Consider the following 18,690-nt stretch of genomic DNA (forward strand, 5'->3'; position numbering starts at 1 on the left):
CTAAGGTGTTATGTTGCATTACAGCATTGCATTACAGTCTTGCATATCTCTAAGAGAATCTAAGCACTGCCTTCAACAAAATAAAACTGTATTATCTGTTTTCACAGAAAGGCTAAATAAGATCCCATGTGGGCTAATATCTGTCTCTGTTCTGCAGAAAGTGTGTGTATTCAAATTAGACAGTCATTAAACACCAGATAAAAACAATTCAGTCTAGAATTTCCCATGCAACTCTTCCAGCTGAATGGCCTGACCCCTAGGTTGCAGTAAGGATCCCCATTTTATGTTCTCTGTTGAGGCTCATTTACTTTGTACTCTTTGGGGGGGGTTCAACAAAAGTGGAAAATAGTTCCCACTAAAATGACATACAACCCACTTCAGGATGATTTTCTTCAAAGATGTGGATTCAAAGCCTTTAGAATTTAAAACTGAGTTGAACTACAATGGTCCTCAAGAAAAAAAACAGATCCATAATTTCTATTCTTTGGAGCGTCAGTGCAGGGAGCACTTGTCATATAACTGAGAAGTAAGGAAAACGCAAGCCTGCCTCATTGTGTGATTTTTCTTTCTGGAATTACTTAAAATCACTCAACTGAATTAGTTATTATCTAGGATTTTAACAAAAGATTAAACCACTGCCAGCCATTGCACAATCACAATACTAGTGAGAGCACACATACTAGAAAATGGTCTCTAAGTTATGCTTCTTAGAATAGTTTTCCACTAGTGTGTCCTATTCTAAGTATTCCTATCTACTAAATGCAAGAAAACATCCTAAAACTAAAACTGTCTATAAAATCTGAGAAAAAGGGTAAACCACATGGGTGGGGAAACTGGCATCATCTCAGATTAAGGAATAAAGAAAAAAAAAGAAAAAAAGCTGCTGGTCTTCACAGTTCTTATAGCTTTGATATAATGAGTGAGAATAGTTAAGAGTCTACACACAGAGCAAACCAGCAGTGCTATTAAGGTCTGCTTTTCAAGCAGAGGGAGTGCATATACCTCCTCTGGTGAAATATAGGCAGGAACTTGCCATTTGTATAGCCTCTGTAGTTCTTNAAAAAAAAAAAAAAAAAAAAAAAAAAAAAAAAAAAAAAAAAAACCACTTCCTCTAAAATTCTGAAATTAATACCAGAAGATAGACCCATGCTTTTGTATTATGCTGGAAGTACTCCAAAATACCTATTATTTGGATCATCAAGATACACACACATACCATATACCTGTATTGAAGGTACAGTCATTTTAAAGTACATCTCTAAGTCTCCAAACTTTAAAAGGCACAAGTCATGTATGGACTAGAGTTTGTACAAAATTTTGCTGTTGAGCAATCCTCCTACACTTGACTTTTACGGAGGTTTCTTGCATGCACCAGTATTTCCAAAACAAGCAATACATTGGATATTACAGTACTCAACTCCAAATGATTGATTTTGGTACAACCTGTTTTTTTTYCCTTCCTTTTCTTGAAGATGGATGGATGGGGAATAACATTTAACAAGTTATATCTCAAACTAATGTAACAGACACATAAGACAGGCTTAACACAGAGACTCTTTACAAAAATATAAATGCCATAATAAAAATTGATTAGTGATTCTTGCTGACAAGTTCAGTGCAATTGTATAATGCACAGTTTTTAGTGTTCATCAATATTCATGACAATCTTCCATCTAAAGAATGTATAACATCGATTAATCAAACAGGAAAAACAAAATGACAAGGAAATAACAAAATACGCAGAAGGTATGCATTAACTGGATATAGTCAGCTTCAAAAATCTCACTATTTTAAACTTCACTTAAGAAAAGTAAACTTCTGGTCTGTAAACTCTTCTACATTTCACTGTTTCTGCTGATTGCAGGTGAAATGCTTGTAAATGCAAAAGAAAAAAACAAAAATTGAGTGTTATTAGATAGCATATGTAATTATCAGATAAGAGTTGACTTTGTCCCTGTAGAACCCAAATACATAGATTTCCTGGCTTTTGCACTACAAAATATTTTTCCCCAGAGATTATTTGCAACTTCAATTTTGTATTAAAAAAAAAAAGGGGGGGGGATTTCACCCATTTTAAAGAACCTTGCACAATGTACTTGTTTTTCAGCGAGAGTACATGGTCCACTGTCCATCCTTGCATCAACATAGAAAAGTAGTATTCCAAAATAAAATTAAGTAATATCTCTTGATCTTAAACTTTCTAAGATGATGTAATTAAAATGTAATACTTGAGATTACCTTTCAGCATAAAGAAGCGCCAGTATGAAAGGCCTGGGCAATCACTGAGCACTTTGATTCTTACCCAGTTTCACACTTGTTAATTTCAGAAGAGGTAATAACAGTAGTGCATTTATTGCATAAGTATCAGAGCCAGATTGAATTTCTATTGCCTTTAAAAATGGAAAAGAAACTGAAAGTATAAAAACTGATGCATGGATAGAAAGTTAGTGATTAAGAAACAAGGAACAGAAATATGCCCATTTTTAGTTTAATTGCAAAAGGTGTAGAAATTTTTTTTTTTTAAATGTCAGTTTCTAAGCATCTTATTGGGATTTGAAATAAAGCTTTTCAGAAGCGTGCTACAAACTTTCTTAATTTTGTTTATTAGTCACTGTTTTCAAAAATTAGATCAGGCCTTCCAGGTTTTTTCAGGTGTTGACAATCTATTTTACAAATGTATAAAAGGTGCACATTTTGCATTCAAAAATATGTACATTTCAGTGGCAACAATACAGACAACTATAAAACAGTAGAATGTCACACACAGTTTGCAAGTTTCTTTCTTTCTTCAAATTGCTTGTCCACTACAAGTGAAAGAGCTTGAAGAAATGTGGTCATTGTAACACTGGGGGACTGAAAATAAGAGAACATTTTGTTAGACACTACAGCAACAGGCACGCATAACATTTCATATTCTATGCGCAGTATTGAAAAGAGAAGTATTTGACTTCCACTTTACAATATTTTCAAAATGCTACAAAACATTAAATTGCAGCTCTATTTTATACAAGTTAGCATAGTAAAAATCAAAGTCAAGCCATGCAAACTCTTGAGTCAATCAATAATACTGTGTATTTGCTTCAATGAAAGTTTAAACCAATTATTACTTTAAAAGTGGGGGAGGACTTTCAGCAAGAAAGCATCAGAGAACTGATATCAATGTTCTGTTACAATATATAATTAAGTAGAATGTTGTTGGACAGGTCAATCCTATTAGTCTTTTTCAACCTCATTTTAAATTATAGGCAGCACAAAATTGTTTCAGTCCAGAAAGCAGCAGCAGAAACAGTACAATTTAGATTTAAAATGATTCAGGGCTTTTGTCCAAATGTCTTCCTATCTATCTCAAAAATCAAACCAAAATGAATAGAATAGAATTAACTTACTTGAATGTAAAGTGCATGTGCTAGGAACGGAAGTTTCCTTAGGACCCGGCCACTAAGACCTTCACTTCTTCTACAGTAAAACAGAGACAAGTGCTGCTTAAATGCTAAATATTCACTGATAAAGACGACTTTTTCTGTGCTTCTCCCATAAGTTCCTCTAAATTAACTCCAATCATAATATCTAGTATTAAACACCTCACTTGCAGCATTTTTGGCAGAAGCAAGAAGTTAGGCGAACAGAAAACTTCAGTCTCTTCTACTGAACAAAAGGGAAAGATGGACAGGCAGGCAGGCGGGCAGAAAGGAAAAAAAGACATCCCACCCATGCTACCCATTCTTATTCTACTCGTGTAGCATGTCAGACTAATAACATCTATTCTTAATACAGTTCCACAACTACTAAATTACAATAAAAACTACACACACATCTTACTGATTCATTTGCTGGTGTCAGTTTTAATTATGATGCATATCATCTTCTGCGAATAGCATATATGAAAGCATGCTTTGGTGATCTATTTCGTTATGAGCATATGTAACCCTGAGGCTGCTAATAGACTAGAGTTCTCTTCACACGTACTCAGAAGCAAAAAGTAAAAGGGCATATGGTTTGAAGAAACAAGCTAGCACGGGTACAGAAATAGCATAGTTACATTTGCCTGCCAAAGCTTATGTGTTGCACTGCACATCACTGTGCCACATCTCATGAAACTAGGGGAATGTCTACATTGAAAGAGCATGGTACAGACATAACCTTCCATTCACGCTTAGAAAGACATTACTACTTATACCACTTGCTGACTTGTTAAATTTGTTTTGAAGTGCAGAATGTACTCTTTATGTAGTGTAGAGCCCAAACCCATATGCCTAGCAGAACTTATTTGCTTGTACTCCACTGGTTGAGAGCTAGTATTTTAGGAGCAGAAAGTCAGGAAAGTGTGTATGTGTTCTGAATGTTACACTGTTTTACTAAGGTGCCATTTTGTTCTGCAGGGACCAGAACTTTGGAAAGAAATATTGCCTGATATTGTAAACATCATTTCTATTGTTTCAAGAATCTTTATGCTACAGTGAAAGATTATTTGCTGTACTAGCATTCTCAGCAAAACATGACACTCTCCACTTACACTTCAAATTCATCGATCCTTTCCCCTTCACCTCTATTTATTTTTGCCTGCTAAAAACTGACTACTTGGTGGATCACAAGGCATTCTGAGACATCTTCTTAGCAGGAATTAAGGCCAGTGCTATTTCTGCTAAACTGCATTATAATTCACAATATCCGCTGAAATCTCAGGTATCTTGCAAATTCAACCAGGAATTTGACAAGAGGACTTCGAAAGCCAGAAGCAGTATCAGACACTGGGCCAGATTTGAGACTGAGAAATGTTTGCAAATCCTGCTTGCTTCTATTCACTGTTCCATGAAAGGTTTCGCACTAATCCCAACAACAAAAAAATTGAGATGTTTCAAAACTATGGCTATTATTATATTCAATTGCTTTCAGACATAATTCCACAACCCCAACTGTATCAACCATATATCATGCAGAGTTTCAAAAAAATCTTACCTTGAGATTTCTTTTAACACAAGGCTTAACCTTGACACATTATTTTCCACGAAGCCAATCATCTCCAACTCTCTGAGTGTTAAGAGCTGCTGTCGAGGATATATTATTTGACACTAGAAAGAAGAGTTACACACATTGTATGAAAACTTTAAAAGTATATTCAAAACCAAATTCTACAGTTAGAGTGGAAATATAGAGAAGGGTTAAAATTTGTGTATTTTTGTTATTTGGGAAGTATAATAAAAATGCCAAATTTATTTAGAAAGGATGTTTTACAGTCCTGCTTTCAAAATGTTACCTTCATCAGTTCTTCCAAGCAAGAAAGATATATTCTGAATATTGCTGCAGCAGATGGAGGTCCAACATATTGCTTTATGTCAGCTCTGTCTACAAAGGCCATGTCAATTTTCTCCGTAATATTTGAAGTAGTCAGGATAACTACATTGGGATACCTTCAAGATAAAAGCAGATTTTTAAGTCACATGCAAAAGAATTATCTCTTCCTGGGACTGGGAAACTGATAACTTCTTTCTTACGATTCAAGCCATTTCATGCAACAAGCAGTCATGCCACTCTCATCAGCTAGCAATTATATTAAATTATCTGAAGATCTTGGCCAGTTATGACTATTTTATTTTAATGCATAGTCTTTTCTTTTGGCAATTTCTCAAGTGTCCATAGTTTCTCTAACTCTGCCTTAGAAGTGACATACATTAACTATCTAGTGTGGAGAAAGCCTAAGTTAGAATTCTTGTTTTTGAATCATGGTGTCTGCCATAAATAAGAATTCAAAAAGAGATTTCTAAATTTGAATCTTTAATCTACACATTTTCAACTTCAATTCAGTAGAAAGTGCCTAGCTTAATCACTAACATGACACTTTCTACAATCGTTGACATTTGAGCAAGCTCAAAAGGCATGTAGCATCTTGCTCAAAAAAAATACTGAAAGAGCATTCTCAACCACAGCTATTTCTAGATGAAACCTCCAAACTTTTACGGATGAATCAGGCACTTACCTCTAATCAGTAGCCTAACATGGCCAAATACCAGGGCACCCTTTTTCTGTGAGCATAGCCAAAGTATGACACAAAAAGGGGGAGGGAATGGGCAAGAACAAAAAGTGGCACTTGCATGTCCATCATGCAAAGTAGACCAAACACTGCTTGCAGCAGCAACAGCATGGATTGTGCAAGTCTGCTTTAGACTGACATCCAGAAGCTGTTATCATGAATGAATTCTTCACTGAGATGACTCTTGTCTCTCCAAAGCAGATCTCATGACCATCCATGCTGTATCTGTAGATTTGATTGTTCACTCAGTTCCATGCAAAATATTTCACCAGACTACTCCTATTTCTTTTCTAAATTAGAACCATTAAAAAAAGAATAGTTCATTAGGCAATATTTTTGGATTAGTATTCCAAGAGAGAATTAACTTTTATTAGGAATCATGAAGTTGTCAGGTACCTTTTGCTGCTGCAATAATATGAGTTTACCTTTTAATCTGATCTATTTGTGTCAGTACAGCATTCACCACACGAATAGCATCTGAAGGCTCTGTACCTGCCTGAAAGGCACTGCGGGCTGCTGTGAGACTTTCCACCTTCAAAGAAAAAAGAAATGCTCATTTAGAGAGCTAGCAGCAAACAAATATTCCAGACAATACATCTTCAGATCCTCAAGAGTCTGGTATTTAAAGCTTAATCTTCAAAATCTTCTGTTAAATAGGAACTTATGGGGAGAGAGAAAGCCTTTTTTTGAGAGAAAGAAGTGTTATGAAAGCAAAAGGTACGGTGAGCAAAGTCCTTGTTTAGATAGCAGAATGGATGCCATTTTCCATTTTAATTCAATTTTCGTAAGAAAGTTGAGCATAGGATAACTAATGAACCGAATTTAGAACAAGCATTCCCACAGGAATGTGTAGATTCAATATCATAAGGCAAATAAGGTACATAAGTTGCTCATGTATGCAAGTCTGTCAAGACAATATAGACAAACTGAAATCAAACTAATGCTTTTCTGAGCTTTACAACATGTGTAAGAGCATAATTATAATACAAATCCAGGCTACTTTGAAGTTTAAAACAATACTCCACTTGTTAACACACAGCAACAAGGGAACTGCCACCAAGAAAGGTTTCATTTCATTTTATCTGGATTTTGGCCTCAAAAAAAAAAAAAAAAAAAAGAAAGAAAACAACATACTGTGTTCTTCCCAAATCTCTCAAATCTGCAGTAGCTGAGATTAAACCTCCCTCCTCTACACTTCTGTGCAAAGTTAAATAATTTACAAAAAAGTCTAAACATATTTTCATTGTTCTTTAAGAATAGGGATTGTCATACTTTACTTATCCAATTTAATTTCTGCCAAATTTAACATATATCAATACCATTACAATTATACCTCATCAATCAGTACAAATACAAGAGCATCTTTGTCGTCAATTAACTCTTGAATCTTCTGGAACATCTTGGTTACAAGCTTGCCACTCTGGAAAGAGACCATATGTATATGTTTAACATATTTCCTTATCACATAACATTCCAAGCCTTACCACATTTACAGCTGTATATATCTGTTTTTTAGAGTTAGTCTCTAATACAGCTTCTATTTAAGTGTTCCTAAACACCTTAAGTACTCTGAATAACCTTTGGTGCATACACCTATTTTATGAACCTAGCTCATCAGAAATACTGCTAATTCATAACAATACACAAAGACTACTAAATAAGTTACATCAATACATGTTGGGGCTCTTGCAGTGCTTCAGAATAATAATCCGTATGAATGCTTAACATATTAGCAGGGATGCTTAATAGAAACAAAGGGAGGACTGTTAGAGAATATTGAACTGAAGCTGCTTAGAATTAATTGCTTAGCATAACTTGCTTAGCATTAGTAGCTAAATTTGCTGAAGCCTTAGGCCTTAGGCTGTGAGCTTGCTGTGAACTTTTACTTAGATGAGTAAAAGGGGGCCCCAGAGCCGGTTCAAGCTAGAGAGATAAAGAAGTTACACGGACAGCAGGAGTAGCCAACCTTGAAGATAAGAAGCAGCCTGCCTAGAGACAATGAAGGGGCCTAGTGAAGAAGGGGAAGAGCCCAGACCTAACTGTTACTATTGGTCCAAACTATAACCAATCAAAGTGGCCAAGGCGCCGCGTGCCTGCATGCCACGACCGCACAAACATATATAAGATGGGCAAATTGCTGAATAAAGTTGGAATTGAATCTGCATTCTGTGACTGCGTCTGATTCTTTCCCGCTACTCCCGCGGACCGCGACAAATACATACCTCAGAAAACCATTTGGAGAAAAGGCTATGGCTGTTTATCTCAATTAACTGTCCATACCTATACCTAAAGTATGAAAGGAAAAAGAAGTATCAACCCTGTAATATTGTAAAAAAGTCAGTGATACCATTGACTTCTTTAAGTCTCATTCCCTCCATTTCAACACTGGATATTGTTAATTAGTACTTTAAATCAATTACTTTTAATAAACATCATGGCTATTTTGAGTTTAATTTTAAATTACAGAAACCTGTCTCACTAGAATGTTTCACTTTAAATTGCTATCAGAATTCCTTCATCAGAATAACTTTGGTTACTGTTTATGTATAGTTATGTATCAGTTACCATGTTAATGGCCTCATTCTTCTGTTCATGTAAGATTTTGTTCAATATAGCAAGTAAAAATATGTATAAAAACATAAAGCTCATTTACCACAATTACTTAACTCTGTATGGATGTCCTCAGGACAAAATATCTCAGCCAAACATTATATAGCCCATGCTGATCATAAACTTAGCTTGGCAGAAGTCATATCACTGCAATAATTAAGCATTATACTAGTTGCATCTAGCATTTTATATTAAGTTTTATACAAGTTTTTAATATAAATTTGTTAACCTTAAATTTCATAGCACCTTAATTCTATTACTTGTCTGATATACAAACTGACCTCTGCCAACTGTAGCATTCGGTCAATTCAACTACAAAACAAACTGGTTCAAAAATCACTACCTACTAAAAATACAGGCTTTCTCAAATATGAAAATACAAGTAGCAGGCTTGATAGTGTACAGTCCTTCACCTTTTAGTCTTCACTGATGTGCAGTGCGACACAAACAAGTAAAACAAATTCAAGTGGTAATATATTCACATTCCTAGTCACAAATATCTACACACTTTAAAATACCCCCATCCAGTTTCTTTCATACTGCATCAATTTTATTGTTCGCCAGATATACTACAAATACAAATACTATATGAATGTTAGCACTTAGTGATTACTACTTGGCACTACCATCTTTTCAGAGCCCAAAGATATTTAAAAATAGCAAACTACAGTAAAAATCTCAGAGGGGAAAAAAATATCTATATCTATACATATCTCACCTGTGTGACAGTCGAATTGTCAGCTTCTGGGCCAATGCTTTACAGAGAGAAGTTTTACCAGTTCCTGGAGGGCCTAGATTCAAATCAAATCCACACAATCAAATCCACACATTACATAGCACCTGTGTCAGATTGTTAATGCCAGGTAGCATCTTTTTAACTACAGAATTTCATTACAGCAATAATTATAGAATAAAAACACAGCAGATAGATTGTGAACACAGCTTATCACCAGGGCTACTTTGAGAAGATTGCTTACTTCGACCAAGTCTCCGCAACAACCCTAGAGCTGTGCTTTATCTTCAGCTTTGAATTTGTATCGTTTTCAGTTATTAAGTATTGGTTAGTGTAACAGTCTGTATGCAAACACCATAAAGTCAAAACACTCAACAGCCACAGGAGCAAAGTGGTTTACCCTAGCAGGATTCATGCATTCTCAAAATCAGTGCTATGTTTAAATTTCATCTTCCTGAAACAAATTCTTCTAATATGCAAACAGAAATATACTATGCCCAGTTTGCTCAGCTGACACTTTTCCAGAAACCTCTATCTTAGCTTTTGGATATGGCTTGAGGCCCTATGGAAGGGCCATCCARATTCTCTCCAAAAAGACCAGTACACAAATAGTTAAACAAAGAGTATGAATGTATAGAAGTTGATGTGCAGATGCCAAGCAAACTGGTAACAGCAACAAGATGACAGTACTTTTGTTCAAAGTTAATACTGCCATTATAGCATAAATGTAATATTTTGCATTATCGTACAGTTACAGATTTCCCAGTATTAACAACTTTTTCAGTAATCTTAATTTTTGGAACTTTGAGAGTTTACTGCTAAAATTAAATACATCTGCTGTAGATATATTGTTAATAGTTTAAAATAAATAGCTTTCCAGGCAAAAGAATCCTGCATCTTCTGAACTGACAAATAAATCAAGGATGAAAATCTTAATTTTAAATTGTTCCACGAACTGGATGCATTAAGTATTCTCATTATAATTTTACTGAAATCATCACCCGTAACAAAAATTTCCACTATGAACTTTTATTGTTGAATAGTAGTCTCAACTATAAAATTGTAATTAATCAATAGCAAGCTGCAAACTGCAAGAAAATGGATTCAGCTGAATGTCAATCTAGTTTATGGCATAACTTCCAAAGTAAGCAAAGACTGGTTGAAAATTATGGCTTCATAATAACTCGATTAGTGAGGATACTACTTTTATACTTGATAATACAACACAAAATGTAGTGTATCTATTGCCAGGTTACAGAAAGGCTTTCATAAAGCAGCCATAACTAATGAAATTTTTAATACTGCAGTAGAGTTGTAACTAAAATACAGTTCTTAATGTCCTCAGTATCAGCATTATTTTTTGCATTTTGTACAAAAAAAGTCATAATATCACTTACAAATGGAAATTAAAACAATTAACTGTTGTCACTGCATTATAAATTTTGTAACTTAAATTCCTGCGAACACAGTAAATGCTAATATTAAACATGACTTGACTCTGATGTTATGTTTCATCTGAATTTGTACTATAGAGAGAATACTTCCCAAGCACTGCTGCTATAACACAGGAACATCTATTTAATTTCACTACACAGAAGCACAATACAAGTTTTTCAGAAGGAAAGCATAAATAGATGGCCAATGAATCTACTTGTTTTAAGATAAATGATTTTTACCATGCAGCAAAACAACTCTGTTCCATGATATCAGGTTGCTGTCAACATTTCTGTCAGAAAATAGTAATGTTGTCGTCACATAATCAAGTAGCTAATCGAAAAGGAGGAAAAAAGATTAAAGACATATCAGCAAATACAATTTAACAAATGGAAGCAATCCCTAATTATCTCTACTGAATACTCTAACAATGAAAACTGTGCTCAGGGCTTATCCAGGTTTTAATCCTAAACCAAATTTCTTTCTACAAATCTTGGAAATCTCATTTTGTTCCTGCCCTCAGGAAAAAGAATGGCACGTACTGGGCACCAGTGGAGTTCCATAACTTTTACATGAATACATTAAATGCTTTAAGGAAGTGAAATTATTTTCCATTTTCCACTGTCCCAGTTTTAAAAAGGATAAGAAACAAAAAACTAATGGTCAGAGGGTTTAAACCACAAGCTGTCCAAGAACAAGAGTCAAAGACTCAAACTCTGCTTACTGTTTAACTGTTACCTGGCTATACATCTGTTGTCTGTTGTTGTCAACCCACCAAACTAAGCATTTCCAGTCACATTTTATTTTACTGAAGCATTTGTATCAGCTACTCTAAGCTCTTCATAGATTTGTTATGTTTCCAATTAAGAAAAGTTGCATGTACTTTCCCTGAATGCTTACTTCCAAAAATAATGTTATTTGATTTTAGTTATCCAGAATTAGCAAGTAATAGRCTTTCTTCAACAAAACGAACCTGAGGCTTGAAACTATACTTATTTTTACCAATAATAACACCTGATACCATATTGTTTTCTGTTGATGTTACCGGGAATATGTTTTTGACCTATTTGCATTAATAGGACAATAAAACAGTCCTAACATTCTGCAATATCTCATGCCATAGGATGTAGCAGTTAGGGAACAGCAAAAAACAAACTTTATCCAGCATGTTTATCAATATTACTTTGACACTGACTGATATTACTTTGAAACTTAGCAGCAAACATTTCAGTCTGCAGAATCCAGCCACATCCAGCCAGTTCCATGGTTTAAAGAATGGACACTTCATCACAATTACTTTCACAGAAGTAGTTTCAGTTTTAATGATTAAAAGCCACCAGTGCTCTTTCTATCAACATATGCTTACTATCAAGAGTGTTTGGCTCAGTTATTCAATACATCAGTAAGTCTAATTTTAAGAGTTCTGTCATTTCACAGATGAATTAGAAAACAGTTCTGTAAAGCTAGACAAAACTTAGCTTGTTTATTGATGGTCTACCTTACGTATAATGAAGATGTATAGGGACCTGAATGTTTTGTTTTGTGATAGAAATCATGCTTATACAGATTTAAGTGAAAATACTTTATCTGTCCTATTATAACCAAGCTAATGAATTCACCTGGTTATTTATGCTCAAATACTTTGAATAGAAACTTTTTTTTTTTTAACAAGCAATATAAACATCCTAATGAGTGCTGTCATAAGAGCAACTGTGAATTGAATCACTTGTGGTTTTTACTCTTACCACAATTCCTTAGTTTCAGATTATAGTATTACAGTTTGATAAATTCTAAATTACCACCACAGCCTTTGATGAATGCACAGAATCTTCAAACAAGAAAATGACCCTGTAGAACTGTTTGCTTCTGGACACCTTACCAGCTGCTAAGAAATCAAAAAATTGGGAGGGCAGTATAGTCAAATCCTTCGATGTGCATTTGAATGAAGAATAACAGTGCAGACTGACTTTATTGCTAAACCAATCAATTGACTAGTTGCTGCCAGAAACACCCAGTCCAACTTCTGCTCCCTTCCACCTAGCTGCACCCATCACTTCTGTTATATGACCATCAGCTGAGGTCATGGTGAACCAATTCCTGGGACAAAATCGGCTGGCAATTAGCCTATCACACAGTGAGGCGGATATTTTTAGTGATTCAGTTCCCTCAGTTCACTGCAAGGTCAGGGTAACAAGAGTGTCAACTGAAGGGAAGCGCTGGTAGTACAGCCAGGAGCAACACGCTCCTCTTAGCAGTTGCAAGCCACTAAATTGGTTACCTTTAAAAACCCACACCAATATCAAAACATAACAGCCCTTTTGGGACTTCGCAATGGAGAAATAAAGAACTTATTACAAATAATGTTGCATGCATCTTTCCAAGCCTCTTTGGAGTTAATTTTTCCAGCAATTTTCTTCTTCCCTTCTAGAAAAACATGCAGTTAGTCAGCCTTAAAACAAGGTGAGATCTTTTCATAAAGTAAATTTCTATACAGATCTAGAGAGTATTCATTTTTTTCCTCAAAGCAGGCTGATGAATATGTCTAGAGCAGTAAAGCAAAAGTAAATCTCCTGAGAAGTTGCAAGTTCCTAACAAAACAGTACCTCCAGCTGTTAAACTTCTAGTTTCTCAAAGATAAGACAATGCAAATAAAGAAAATTCATTATAATTTGGCATGGGCATCAGTGAAACTGTTAAGAGCAAAACTGGAATTTCTCGCAAAGCAGACATCACAGTAGTACATACTCACAGATGTCTGAAATGTGATGTTTAATTTTAATATGTCAATTTTGGCTTTTTCTCTTACGTATATATCAGAAGTAAGCAACTGTCAAAAAATATACAGGAATTTTAATAGGAACATAAAACTTTCCAAAATAATGAGGAACTACAATCATTAGAAATTACTGCTTTCAAAATACAAAAGCGTAATAAACAGACATCAGAATTCTTTCTCGAGCTAGTTATTTCCAAATACGTTCTCCATGAGATGCAACAACTTAAGACAGGCTATATATCAACTCTTACTTCTCCTTGAGCAATTTAAATTGTTATTAATTTTCAACTTACGTGTGATTTTACTTCAATGTCATATATAAGACTTTCCCAAAGGCCATGGAATTCAGCTGGAAAAACAATACATTATACTTCTATTTAGGGTAAATCAGTCCAGTAACCTGCCATCTAGCACTACAGCACCAAGCACTTTTCAAACTATTCTCAGCTAAAGGATGAAGAACAGATATTTTTGAACAATGAAAATACATGGATTATTTTTCTCAAAAAGCAAACACTACTTTTTAAACAGGCATAAATTCAGCAGCTTCGCAACATTTATTTCTCAAATAATTGTGAACAGAGGTTAATCATCTTCAGCCTTCAATAACCCTTAACATGAATGGAAAAATATTAGTATTTAATTCTGCCTGTTGAAATCACTCCCCACCACCACCTTGAACAGGGAAATGAGCTACATGTCCCCAAGATAAAGAATTATGAAAAGTTCAGAGGGTTTTCTAAGCCCAATTTTAATTGTTCAGCTTTATTTTTTCTTTTAAATTAGTGTCAACATGTAGAGAGGAAGGGAAAAAAGCATGTTGCTGAATAATGCTAAAAATTAAGCAAAGCTGTGATTTGGATTTCAATCTTTTTAAGCTTTTTCTTGCTTTCATCTGCTGAAAGCAGAAATACTGTGGTAAAGAATGCTAAACCACATGGGAGTAACATCAAGATACCAGACTGAATTCTTCCCCAAAAGAAATATAATGGATATTTCCACAATGTGGAAAGAGCAAGAAACATCACAGAATCACCATCTCCTTGATCCGAAGCTTGCTTCTGTGCTTCTACCGCATAATCCAACTTCCCCAAGCACATGATAGCAACCAGGCAGACCAGGCTCTATTGCAGAGGATGGTCTTATTTTCAGAAGATGCTTTGAGAAGTTTAAATCTTTTTTGTTTGTTCCTTTCCAGAAAAAAAAGCTTAGTTTCACAGTGAGGAAGTGTCTCTCTAGGCAAATTGCTGTTTTCTCTAGAGATCAGAGAAAAGCAATCAAAGTATTCTGCAAGTTTACTGTAAGCAAGATATAACTTGAATTGTTGACAATAGCAACTATATATATATATATTTATAAAGAATGTATATTTTTATACATTTTTAAAATGCTTACTTTGAGTTTCATTGCAATAGGTTGACACTATGTAACTTTATGAAGAGTTTTATGGTAATTATATTTAGTCCTCCAGAAAAAGCCAGAATAGCATTATTTGTTTAATAATGTTGTTTTATTTATTTAATTTGATTTTTCCCCAGACTATCTAGGTTTTAATGCTGCTGTTCAGATAGCAAATTAGAATTACTTCAAACAGCAATATTCACAGAAAAAAAAAAGAAAAGGCAAGAAGATGCAAGAATCAAGGACCCATAAAGGATCAAGTTAACAAGTCATTTCCAGTTCCTTTGCCTGCTCTGTTGTGTTTTCATTACAGCTCTTGCATAGACTCAACTGTTGACAGGTCACATGCTTCTGTTCGAAAATATAAGAGCAGCACTCTCTTGGGGCTGGAAGCCAACAGTGGGCTCTGGAAAATGAATGTTTAAAGTGAGCTTCTTGTTGGTCTCCATAAAAGTTTGCAATACAGCTTGTAGGGTTAGAAATTTGTATGTTTATGATTTTGACTACGCATTTTCAGGCTTTATTCCACGAGAGCACTTATCTTCACCCACTATCTTGTATTACAGAAATACTTGAAATTTTGTGGAATCATCTGTGGTAGTTCAGTCAAAAACATAAAGCTGCATTAAAAAAAAATCCCAGTATATTGATTCTATCCAAAAAGGACAAAGCTATATAGTATATGCAAATAATATCTTTAACAGGTAATCCTATAAAACACTCTTACAACTCTTAGCCCTTCCAAGTTTTTCTTTTATTATAAATGCTCTGGACCTTCCAGAAACATCAGAAAGGTACCTGCAGGTAGCACCCAGTGGTTAGCTGCAATAATATCCTCATTCTCTTCTTCTAAATTTTCAGAGCTTGGTCCTTCCTCATTCAAATGGAAAATATGAAGAGAAAGACTACTTTTGCTTAAGTCAATGGGCTAAAAAGGACACAGAAAACAGACTTTTAATACATCATATTTCTCATTTCAAAACTAATTATAAAAAGAAAAAATTACAGTACTCAGTTGACATTCAGCTTCAAAGCCTACTACTTATATTTCAGACCTTAAGAACAGCTGTGGGCCCAGAAGTTTGGCCACATTCTCCTGGTTATACCAGTCGGTCTAGTAAAAGATATTACATCTTCCTATGAATCTTGTCTTGCTTAGACTATCACGACTAGTCTACATACCACTGGCCCACATGCATACGTACAAGGCTGTACATTACTGACTGTGAATACCTGTCTTTCTTTCAGTTTCAGCTCTGTATCCACAACTGACACAGAGTGCACATTGCTGTTGAGGAAACCATCATCAAACTCTGTCCACTTGTAATCACCAAACACAATGTTATGTCTGTTCAACAGCTTTAAGATGCTCATCCTGATATCTTCTTTCTTTGCCGTGCTAATAAGAAAGAAACAGCATTATTTGTGGCACTGGCATTTATACTATGAACTAACAGAGAGCTTTATTTAATACACTAACCCTACATGGAAAACAGCTTCTACTAACTAAATAAATAAATTACTTAAGATTGTTGGGAAAAGCAACAACTTTGATACCTGTTTTTAATATGTGCACAGGCCAGAGAACACTATTTGATCTGCTTGCTATCAGATCAGGGTACTGGGCATGACAACACCAGAAGCTTTCAAGAATGGAAATCAGTTATGCAATCTGGCTGTGTTTCACTAGGGTTGGAAAAACTAAACTACTAGGCTGAAGTTAGTACACTTAGCCTAGAAGCTCAGTTACTCTTTCACTCTTGAGGGCAACTGGTACCTCAGGATGGGAACAGGCTATAAGAACTTCAGTATAAGAGACAAAAACTACAGGAGAAAGAATACCATATAAGATTTCTAAAAGGCCTTAAATTAATTTTGCCATGTCAGTGATGTGTCCCCATTGCTGTATCTTGCCTTTTCAAGCCTGACAAAAAGAGAGCAGGGGATGTTGTATACCTTGACTTCAGCAAGGCCTTTGACACACTCTACCATAGCATCCTGATAGCCAAACTGGTAAGACAAGGACTGGAGAAACAGATAACAAACGGGCTGGAAAATTGGCCAGACTCTCCAGCACAGAGGGTTGTAATTAGCAGTACAAAGTCCAGCTAGCAGCTGCTTACTATTGGCATCACTCTGGGGTCAGTACTGGGACTGACACTGTTTTTATGTCTTCATTAACAACCTAGACAATGGGATGAAATGCACCTGCAGCAAGTTTATGGATGACGGCAAAGAGGGGAGTGCTGTCAACACACTGGAAAGCAGGGCTGACATTCAGAGAGACCTCTGCAGGATGGAGATAAAGGCTGACAGGAATCTCATGAAGTTCAGCAAAAGAAAATGTAAAATTTTGCATCTGTTACCCACACAACAGTAAAGGCTGGGGTCCAACTGGACAGTATGCAGCTTTGCAAAAAACAGTCTGGTAATCCTCGTGGATAGCAAGGTGAACATGGGTCAGCAGTGTGCCCCTGCCATAAAGGAGGCCAATGATATATTAGCCTGTCCTAGCAAAAGTGCAGCCACCACATTAGGGAAAGTTAGCCTTTGCGAGGCCACATCTGGAATACTGTGCCCAGCTCTGCCATACAAGAAAGACACTGACATACTGGAGCAAGTCCAGCAGACAACTGCCAACATGATTATGAGACTGGATCACATGATGCACAGAGAGCAGCTGAGAGAAATGAGCTCATTCAACCTTAGGAAGGGACAACTGAGGGGAATCCAACGGGAGGGGATAAAGAAGGCAGAGCAAAACTCTTGGAGACATGCAGCACAAGGACAACAGGCAACAGACACAAACTACAGCAAGTAAATTCTGTTCAGGCAATGGGGAAAATGTCTTCATGGTAAGGTGGGTCAAACACTGGATCCATTGCCCAGAGGCTTTGGGATCTGAGGACAAGACTGGCCAAGACCCTGAATAACCCAGTCTTATTGGCCCTACTTTGAGCAGTGGGTTGGGACCAGACAGCCTTCAGAGGTCCCTTCCAACCTTTATTATTCCATTAAAAGGCTTCCTTTCCTGTTTTTACACACCCACACCCACCTTTTCCATTCTTCAAAATCAGAACTTTGGATTTTGGAAAAGCCACTAGTATTTTTTACAGCTCAAATTAAAAATTCACCCGTGGGCAACCACAGGGCAGAAGAGACCTGTTTGATTTCTGATGAACTTCCACATGTATTTGAATGTTATCGCACACGATAGGGAGAGCTTGCTTCAAGTCCCCGGCGGCTTCATCCATTCTCCTCGCTCCTAGGAGGAAAGCGACCGTTACAGGGCCGAGAGCAGCACCTGCGCTTCCCCGCCCCGCTCAGGAACTCCCAACCGCTGCGCCCGCACACGGCCCGAGACGGCAGCGCCTCCACTTTGCCGCTCCCCCTCTTTCCGCGAAAGAAACACTGTACCGTGCCGTGCCGTGCCGTGCCGTGCCCCGCCCTGCCCTGCCATGCCCTGCCGCCGGCGTCCAACGGCCACCGGCGCCCCCTTCCCTTCCGTCTCGAGGGCTGCGGCGGTTCCCCTCCCCCCTGTCCAAGGTCTCCGCAGCAGGGCGGGGGAGAGGGCAAGGCAGGGCTGGGCTGGGCTCACCTCGGGGCCGCGGGACACGAGCCCGCGGGGTCGCGCGGCGGCCAGGCAGCCTCCTTGCGGCCTTTTCGTAAAAGCGCGGGCTGCAGCAGGGAGCCTCCGCTCCGCTCTGC

The 18,690-nt window shown here is 36.7% G+C and overlaps 1 protein-coding gene across 5 annotated transcripts; it reads right to left on the reverse strand.

Annotated features, from left to right (window-relative positions):
• Positions 1 to 2,580: 2,580 nt before the first annotated feature.
• On the reverse strand, positions 2,581 to 18,685 carry TRIP13 (thyroid hormone receptor interactor 13). Of its 5 annotated transcripts, none has more exons than XM_026078822.1 (14): positions 18,581 to 18,685; positions 18,145 to 18,247; positions 16,216 to 16,381; positions 15,781 to 15,910; positions 13,875 to 13,930; positions 11,048 to 11,138; positions 9,357 to 9,429; positions 8,251 to 8,314; positions 7,362 to 7,448; positions 6,454 to 6,560; positions 5,255 to 5,408; positions 4,957 to 5,069; positions 3,387 to 3,456; positions 2,581 to 2,853 (listed from the first exon to the last, which is right to left on the reverse strand). In XM_026078822.1, the coding sequence occupies exons 2-14, from the start codon at positions 18,234 to 18,236 to the stop codon at positions 2,758 to 2,760; spliced, it is 1,299 nt and encodes a 432-aa protein (XP_025934607.1). In that variant the 5' UTR covers positions 18,237 to 18,247; positions 18,581 to 18,685; the 3' UTR covers positions 2,581 to 2,757. The 5 variants fall into 5 exon arrangements, with proteins under 5 accessions (XP_025934607.1, XP_025934596.1, XP_025934626.1 ...); XM_026078811.1 differs by lacking the exon at positions 18,581 to 18,685 and adding an exon at positions 18,400 to 18,538; XM_026078832.1 differs by lacking the exon at positions 18,581 to 18,685 and adding an exon at positions 18,400 to 18,544 and having other exon boundaries at positions 2,765 to 2,853; positions 3,387 to 3,479.
• Positions 18,686 to 18,690: the final 5 nt, after the last annotated feature.

This window comes from Apteryx rowi, unplaced genomic scaffold, assembly GCF_003343035.1.
Source record: "Apteryx rowi isolate R43461 unplaced genomic scaffold, aptRow1 scaffold_1130, whole genome shotgun sequence".
Lineage (NCBI taxonomy): Eukaryota > Metazoa > Chordata > Aves > Apterygiformes > Apterygidae > Apteryx > Apteryx rowi.

Bases quoted from the DNA above. Each gene is read 5' to 3' on its own strand.
- TRIP13 (XM_026078811.1), bottom strand. From the start codon at position 18,442: ATGGCAGGGCAGGGCGGGGCACGGCACGGCACGGCACGGCACG. The intron at 8,315-9,356 runs GTGAGATATGTA...TTCATACTTTAG, and splicing joins ACAATTCGACTGTCACACAG to GTATAGGTATGGACAGTTAA. The intron at 5,409-6,453 runs GTAAACTCATAT...TTTATCTTGAAG, and splicing joins CAAATAGATCAGATTAAAAG to GTATCCCAATGTAGTTATCC.